Below are 8,939 nucleotides of genomic sequence, written 5' to 3'. Positions count from 1 at the left end.
GTGCCATCATGCCTGGCTAATTTTTGTAGTTTTTCAGTAGAGATGGGATTTCACCACATTGGTCAGGTTAGTCTTGAACTCCTGACCTCAAGTGATCTGTCCACCTCAGCCTCCCAAAGTGTTGGGATTATAGGTGTGAGACACCGTGCCCAGCCTCTTTTCTATCTTTCAGATATTGTACCTTGTTAATTCATTCATTCAATAAATGCTTACTAAACATGACTGGATCAAACACCATAGCACTGGGGATATACTACAGAATAGTCAAAAATGCCTTTAGGAGAGGCTAGAGACAGAAAATCAAACATGTAATAGGTCAGATGGTAATGAGTGCTATAAAAAAACAAAGAAGTTAGCCGGGCGCGGTGGCTCAAGCCTGTAATCCCAGCACTTTGGGAGGCCGAGACGGTTGGATCACGAGGTCAGGAGATCGAGACCATCCTGGCCAACCCGGTGAAACCCCGTCTCTACTAAAAACTACAAAAAACTAGCCGGGCGAGGTGGCGGCACCTGTAGTCCCAGCTACTCGGGAGGCTGAGGCAGGAGAATGGCGTGAACCCGGGAGGCGGAGCTTGCAGTGAGCTGAGATCCGGCCACCGCACTCCAGCCTGGGTGACAGAGCCAGACTCCGTCTCAAAAAAAAAAAAAAAAAAAAACAAAGAAGTGAAAATAGGTATGTGCAGAAGAGTGATATATGAAGAAAGGGTTACTGAGGGTAACATTTCAGGAGTTAGGAGAGGGAACTGATGATGAAGCAAGTGAGGTGGTTACATGGGAAAGAAATTCTAGGTGGAGGAAACAAGAGCAAAGGCCCTGAACAGCGAGCATGCCTGGCCATGTTCAAAGAAGGTGGTGTGGCTGGAGTGGAGTGAACAGGACAGAGAGTGGTAGTTGAAGTCAGAGAGGTGAGAGAAAGATGAACAGATAGGGCTATGGCCTCAGAGTCCAGGTGCGTGACTCTACTCATGTATAAGCACTATAAGGACTCTGTTCATCTTATGAGAGAAAAAGGAAGCCCTTGAAGGATTTCAGGCAGAGGTAATATGATCTGACTTATATTTTATTATTTTTCTCCTTTTCATTTCTTTTTTAATTTTTATTTCTTAATAAAAAGCCTCCCATGAGATGACTTATATTTTAAAAGAATCACTCTAGCTACTGTGTTGAAAATACACTGTAGGTTGTAAAGGGCAGAAACAAGGGGACCTATTAGGAATTTATTGCAAAAACTTAGGCAAGATGTTGGCTCAGAACAGAGAGGAAGCAATAGAGCTGATGAAAAATGAGTGGATTCTGAATATAGTTTAAAGATCAAATTTGAAAGGATTTGCTAACAAATTAGATATGAAAGGTAAGACACGCGAGTCCCAAATGATTCTAAGATTTCTGATGCAAGCAATCAGAAGGACAGAGATGTCACCAACCAGTAGGGGAAAACTAAGGAGAAGTAGGCTTATGGTCAGAAGATCAGGAGTTCAGGCTTAGATGCATTAAAGGTTTGAGACATCTATCCAAGAATAATCCAAGAATACAATAAAAATGTACTGTCCAGGTTAAAAAAAAATTAATGCCTGTTATTATCAAGAAAAAGAAGTAATCAGTGTATTAACTTTTCTGCTGATGACTGAAAAACTTCAAAATCTCAATTTTTACAGACTTCCTAACATGGTACAAAAAGTTCACTACTTAAAAAGATCTCAAACATTCCCAAAACTTTAAAGAGAGACCTTGTCAGCTTGACAATGTAGAGAACACAAATCACCCATGTACCCTCTAATCCAATTATCTGATCTCTGATGGTTCTTTCATGGAAAAGCTGCAAAGGCTAGAGTTGCAGAGAGGACACTTACTGCTGAGGATGTAGAGAAGACCGGGGGAAAGGGTATGCCTGTGTCCAAGGGGGTTTGAGGAAGTTTTCCAGGCCCGGAGTGAAGGAGGTCTCGAAGGCTAGACCCTTCGGTTTTGTTGTTGGAGGCAGTGGGACCCAGCAACAGACTGTTAAAAAGCTTTGGAGTCAACGGAGAGACCTTTGCAGTGGAGTTGAATGAGTCCAGCCCAAAGGGCGAATGAGACTCTTTATTGAGCACCGACCTCAGGGACCTTGCTTCTGTAAGAACATAACCGGGAATAACATTAGGTACAAAAAGGAATACCCAGCACACAACTGACCCCTGAAAATCAGTCACATGAGAAGGAGGAAAGATTCTCTCCCTTCCCCTGCACCCCCGCAAACTGTGTAAGGTTTGTTTGGGTCAAGCCTTACAAGCTAGAATTACAGGAGGTCGCACAGCCACGGAGAAGCTCTCCTACTACTTTTTTACCAGATCTGAATTTCAAACTGCCTTTTGTTGTCATCCATCTTCCACCTCCCTCACTTTCTAAGATAGTGTTTAACGTGTATCTCCACAATACCTGTACTGAAGTCACTTGGAGTGCTTGTTAAAAATGGAGATTGTTACCCTCAGAGATTCTGATTTCATAGTTCTGGGTGAGACACAGGAATCTGCATTTTTAACCATTCCCCAGCTGATTCTTGTGCCCAGCTCAAAACTTCTGCTCTAAGTCTAGCTCTCAACCCTGGCTGTATAACAGAACCATCTGAGAAGCTTGTTAAAAGTATTGTATGTGGCTGGGCATGGTGGCTCACGCCTGTAATCCCAGCACTTTGGGAGGCTGCGGCAGGTGGATCATCTGAGGTCGGGAGTTTGAGACCAGCCTGACCAACATGGAGAAACCTTGTCTCTAGTAAAAATACAAAAAAATTAGCTGGGCGTGGTGGTGTATCCCTGTAATCCCAGCTACTTGGGAGGCTGAGGCGGGAGAATCACTTGAACCCAGGAGGCGGAGGTTGCAGTGAGCCAAGATCGCGTCATTGCACTCCAGCCTGAACTCCAGGCAACAAGAGTGAAACTCCATCTCAAAACAAAACAAAACAACAAACAAAAAAAACCCTTGTATAAATTCTGACTAAGGAGATCCAGAGTAGGGCCCAGGAATCTGCCTTTTTAGAGAAGTTCCACTTCTAGAAAGAAGTTGAAAGGCAGTCCCTCATTTTTATGTGATTAGCCAGAGAAAGCAAGTAACACGTTTCATAAATGTGCATGACAATGTATGAGTTCAAAGAATCCTGGAAAAAATTCATGACTTCTACCACAGGCAGAACAGAGGTTTGCCTGCATCTCACCTTTTGTTTCTTCTTTAGCCTTCTGAGTTGCTAAATCTGCCAACCAGTGCAGGGCGGAGGAGGGTGGGGCTGTGTCAGGACAAGGAGGCCTGATGGCTTTCAGTTCACTATTGCTATTTGATGCCGAACTGTCTGTTTTCAGAGGCTCTTCAGATCTGATGTCAGTGCTGTCGGCTTTGGGAACATGGTCCGGCTCTGGAGTTGTTATTGGTGCCGGTCCTCCTCCGCCTGAGAAGGTAGTTTCGTTTCCAGAAGAGGCACTAGGGTTTATGCTAGGAAGCTGAAACACAGAAGGCCAACATGACTGGAGTGCTGTCCTTGGGTAGAAAAAAATACAACACAACTAGTAATGGCCTCACATACTAAAAAGGTCTGGGAAGAATAATCTGTCCTGTAAACCGGCATTTCATACATTCTTTAATTCTATTTTTTTTTTTTTTTTTTTTTGAGACGGAGTCTTGCTCTGCCGCCCAGGCTGAAGTGCAGTGGCGGGATCTCAGCTCACTGCAAGCTCCGCCTCCCGGGTTCACGTCATTCTCCTGCCTCAGCCTCCCGAGAAGCTGGGACTACAGGCGCCTGCCACCACGCCCAGCTAATTTTTTGTATGTTTAGTAGAGACAGGGTTTCACCGGGTTAGCCAGGATGGTCTCGATCTCCTGACCTCGTGATCCACCCGTCTCGGCCTCCCAAAGTGCTGGGATTACAGGCTTGAGCTACCGTGCCCAGCCACATTCTTTAATTCAACATATATTTATTGAGTCCTACAACATGCCAGAAATCAGGCTAGGTTCTGTGGAAAGATCAGTGAACGAGGCTTGAAGTTTCTCATCTAAAATAAAGAGTTAGCACGCCTGACACAATTTCTGCAATGGCAAATTGGTAATTTAAATGACCTTGTGGTGCTGTTCTTAGGATTACATAAAATAGTATATGCAAAGGGCTTAGCATAACTCTGACACACATAAATGCTAAATAAATGTTTATTACTCATTGATTTTTCCAAATAATTTGCTCTATCTAGAGTATTTGCATAATCTATATAGTCAACTCTACTGAAAATATATCTCAAGACCCCTCAGCATTAATCCCTGTGCCTCTTATCATCAACGATATGTTGCAGCAGTGTTGCCAGAAAGGCCATGGAATGTAAGCAGTTGGTTGTGGGTGTTTGAAAAGAAAACCAGGCTGGGTGCGGCAGCTCGTGCCTGTAATCCCAGAATCTTGGGAGTCCAAGGTGGGTGGATCACTTGATGTCAGGAGTTTGAGACCAGCCTGAGCAACATGGTGAAGCCCTGTCTCTACTACAAATACAAAAACTACCCGGGTATGGTGGCGCATGCCTGTAGTCCCAGCTACTTGGGAGGCTAAGGCATGAGAATCATGTGAACCTGGGAGGCAGAGGTTGCAGTGAGCCGAGATCATGACACTGCACTCCAGTATAGGCAACAGAACAAGACTCTGTCTCAAAAAAACAAAACAAAACAAAATAAAACAAAAACGGACAGAGCAATGTGAAAACCACTGCCTCTGAACCCAACTCAGTGAGCCAATCTTCCTATTTCTGTCTTCTGCACCTGAGATGAATCCAGTGATAGGGACCATGTGCCTTCTCAGATAAGACTCAAGACCAGCAGTATTCTTAGCAACCTTTTCTATACTCTTTACCCATACAAAGACCCTGAGGTATGTATCTTGACAAGATGCTAAGAATCTCTTTGTGCTATCAGTCAACCATGAACCGGTTTAAAGATGAATGAAGAGAGACTGTACCAATCAGGAGTAATTAAAATCCTTTGAGTAAAGTCCTTTAAGCTCTCTCTAGAAAGGCTTCCCCATCTGCTGATTCCTCTGGAATCCTACAGTAGTCTGGCATAACAGAGTTGAAAAGGGGGCATATCCTGGTACAAAAAAATTTAAGCTTCACTTAGTTATACCCACACACACCAGTTTACCTGTGACATCCCATTGGTGACGGCAGGTCTCAATACAGATTTGTTCTGTCGACTGATACAAGGGCAGTTTGCTTTAATTCCCCACTTGCCCCGGGCAGCATGTACCATGTCTCCAATATTGTAAAGAGCTGGGAAAAAAAGGTAAACAATAAAAATAACACTAGAATACTTGTATATGCCACATATTATGCTAAGAGTGTTCTTTACATTATTTCCCTCAATCTTTACCACATTTCAATAAGCTAGCTGTTTTTATCTTCAATTTTTGATGATCAAACTGAGACTGAGAGAAGTTAGGTCATTTGCTCAAGTACATAAAGCTGGTAAACAGAAGCACTAAGACTTTAGCCCAGGTATAACTACCCCTAAAGTTCTGCTACTTTTGAGCACTAAGCTATACTCCTTTCCCTCTTCTAGTAAACATTAACACAGTATACCCCAGGAGAAACTCCAGGGGTAGATTCTTTAGTGTTCAAGAGTGTAAATACTGGCCAGTTGTGGTGCTCACGCCTCTAATCCCAGCACTTGGGAGGCCAAGGCAGAAGAACTGCTTTGAGGTCAGGAGTTTGAGGCCAACCTGGCCAACATAGTGAAACCCCATCTCTACTAAAAATACAAAAATTAGATGGGCATAATGGTGCGTGCCTGTAATTCTAGCTACTTGGGAGGCTGAGGCACGAGAATGGCTTGAACCTAGGAGGTAGAGGTTGCAGTGAGCTGAGATCGTGCCACTGTACTCCACTGTGGGTGACAGGGTGAGACTCCGCCTCAAAGAGTGTAAACATTTGGAATTGTATACTGTACTGTAAGTTATACCTTAAAAAAAAGGTAAAAACTAATTAATAGATCAATGTAAACTTTATATGGGTAAATATTTAACTATACTTAGACTTGCAGGGAGCAGGCACCCTACCACTGCACTCAGGAAACCCTTTGGCTTAGAAGCAGTGGGGTATAAGGGATCCAGGGATGCTCCACCAAAATTTTTTTTTTTTTTTTGAGACAGAGTCTCACTGTATCACCTAGGCTGGAGTGCAATGGCATGATCCTGGCTCACTGCAACCTCCGCCTCCTGGGTTCAAGCAATTCTCCTGCCTCAGTCTCCCCAGTAGTTGGGATTATAGGTGCCTACCACCACACCTGGCTAATTTTATATTTTTGTTGGCCAGGCTGGTCTCGAACTCCTGACCTCAAGTGATTCACCCGCCTCAACCTCCCAAAGTGCTGGGATTACAGGTGTGAGCCACGGTGGCTGGACTGTGGCAAAGTTTTCTTAAGTGGAGGATAATACAGGCAGTAGTTTGGCAGAGTCATCACCTTCAATGCATGTATGTTAATGGAAGTAGAGAAGCTAGGCATACAGAACTTCTGGAAGAATCACTGAAGTAAACTGGGATTGTGACACAAACATGACCATTCATTCCTACTGCTGAGCAAGCTGTTTTCCTCATGGATTCAAGATATCTTATTACCTTCAGCTGGATTTATTTTATTTTTTAATTACATGAGATAGGGTCTTCCTATGTTGACCAGTCTGGTTTTGACTTCAAGTGATCCTCCAATCTTGGCCTCCCAAAGTGCTGGGATTATAGGCATGAGCTACCACACCTGACCATTTTAGCTGTTTTACAAGCCTAAAACCAGAAGTCTTTCTGAAAGCCTAGGCACTGGCTTTTTCATTCTGGTCCAGCCAATCACAGATATGTGAAATGGTATCTGGAAACAAGACCAGGTCCTCTAATCAGAAATGGGGAGCAGAGTGTGCAGTGGCCATATGCACACTAATACACATCTAAAGATCCAAATTTGGCTGAGCACAGTGGCTCATGGTTATACTCCCAGCACTTTGGGAGGCTGAGGTGGAAGGGTCACTTGAGGCCAGGAGTTCAAGACCAGCCTGTGCAACATACTGGGACCTCATCTCTGAAAAAAAAAAAAATTACATAAAATAATAAGCCAGGTGTGGTGGTGCATGCCTGTAGTCCTAGCTACTTGACAGGCTGAGGTGGGAGGATCACTTGAGGCCAGGAGTTCAAGGCTGCAGTAAGCTATGATCACACCACTGCACTCCAGCCTGGGTGACAGAGCAGATGGTGTCTCTTCAATAATCATCATCATCGGCCGGGTGAGGTGGCTCAAGCCTGTAATCCCAGCACTTTGGAAGGCCGAGAAGGGTGGATCACGAGGTCAGGAGATCGAGACCATCCTGGCTAACACGGTGAAACCCCGTCTCTACTAAAAAATACAAAAAACTAGCCGGGCGAGGTGGCGGGCGCCTGTAGTCCCAGCTACTCTGGAGACTGAGGCAGGAGAATGGCCTAAACCTGGGAGGCGGAGGTTGCAGTGAGCTGAGATCCGGCCACTGCACCCCAGCCTGGGCAACAGAGCGAGACTCTGTCTCAAAAAAAAAAAAAAAAAAAAATCATCATCATCATCATCATCACCATCATCATCCAAATTCTCAGAGAAATATGATGATGCTTAAAAGAAAAAATCAGGCTAAATCATTTCAAAAAATTTTATGGTATATGGTTATCTCAACTAAAAACATTTTTTCCACCAAATCTAAAAAAGGAATTTCCTTACCTGTGCCAGGAATAATTTGCGTGGGCATGAGATTCTCTGGTTCGTGGGACTGTCCCTTTGCACACTTCAACCAGGAGAAAACTTCTTCATCACCCATCTCTTCTGTCTCTGAAACAGAAATGAATGATTTTACTTATAAGGGTCACAAAAATGGATCCTTCTCAGTGAGTGGGAGTTTCAGAACCCCAAAGGCCAATTTTCTCATGGCCAAAGGAGATAACAACTAATTAAAAAAAAAAAAAAGAAAAAAAAAAAAGCCCCTGCTTTACTGAGATTTTATTTATTTATTTATTTATTTTTGAGACAAGGTTTGGCTCTATCATCCATGCTGGAGTCTAGTGGCTTGATCATGGCTCACTGCAACCTCTGCCTCCCTGGCTCAAGCCATCCTCCCACCCTAGTCTGCAGAATAGCTGGTACTACAGGAAGGCACCATCACTCCCAACTAATGTTTGTATTTTTTTGTAGAGATGGAGTTTCGCCATGTCGCCCAGGCTGGTCTTCAACTCCTGGGCTCAAGTTCCTGGGCTGGCCTTGGCTTCCCAAAGTGCTGGGATTACAGGCATGAGTCACTGTGCCCAACCTAAGGTATAATTTATAAAGAACAAATCCAGCGATTTAAAATGTTTACTTCAGTGAGTTTAGAGAAACTGAATGAACAACTATCACAATCATGACAAAGAACCTTTCTATTCCATCTACAAAAGTTCTCTTAGGCTTTTTGTAGTCAATTCTCTTCCCTCAAGCCCTGGCCATCAGTGATCAACTTTATAATACTAAAGTTTTGCTTTTCAAAAATTTCATATAAATGGAAGCATGTAGGATGCAGTTTTTGTGTTGGGTTTCTTTCACTTAGCATAATGCTTTTGAGTCACTTACATTGTTGTGTGTATTAGTGATTCATTCCTTTTTATAGCTGAGTAGTATTCCATGGTATGAAATGTACCATAACTTATCTGTTCATCAGCTGGTGAACATTTGGACTGTTTCCAATTTTTGGCTATTATAAATAAAGCTGCTACATGGCTGGGCGCAGTGGCTCACACCTGTAATACCAGCACTTTGGGAGGCCGAGGTGGGCTCAGGAACTTGAGCCCAGGAGTTTTGAGACCAGCCTGGGCAACATGACAAAAAAAAAAAAAAAAAAAAAAATTAGCCAAGTGTGGTAGCACATGCCTGTGGCCCCAGCTACTTGGGAGGCTGAGGCGGGAGAATCA

At 43.7% G+C, this 8,939-nt stretch overlaps 1 protein-coding gene across 2 annotated transcripts in view; it reads right to left on the bottom strand.

Moving 5' to 3' along the window:
* The window catches only part of KDM3B (lysine (K)-specific demethylase 3B), a 66,828-nt gene that overhangs the window by 18,297 nt on the left and 39,592 nt on the right, over positions 1 to 8,939 (bottom strand). The window contains exons 12-15 of one of the 2 annotated variants that reach the window (XM_011935301.1): positions 7,723 to 7,830; positions 5,137 to 5,264; positions 3,185 to 3,464; positions 1,851 to 2,107 (exon numbers count right to left, since the gene is read on the bottom strand). In XM_011935301.1, coding sequence (XP_011790691.1) covers positions 1,851 to 2,107; positions 3,185 to 3,464; positions 5,137 to 5,264; positions 7,723 to 7,830 — 773 coding nt within the window. The remainder of the gene's footprint in view (positions 1 to 1,850; positions 2,108 to 3,184; positions 3,465 to 5,136; positions 5,265 to 7,722; positions 7,831 to 8,939) is intronic. The other variant, XM_011935300.1, reaches the window with a different exon arrangement.

This window comes from Colobus angolensis, unplaced genomic scaffold, assembly GCF_000951035.1.
Source record: "Colobus angolensis palliatus isolate OR3802 unplaced genomic scaffold, Cang.pa_1.0 Scaffold142, whole genome shotgun sequence".
NCBI classification, from domain to species: domain Eukaryota; kingdom Metazoa; phylum Chordata; class Mammalia; order Primates; family Cercopithecidae; genus Colobus; species Colobus angolensis.
Note: the sequence above shows the minus strand (reverse complement) of the source record. Positions and strands in the feature narration are given on the sequence as shown.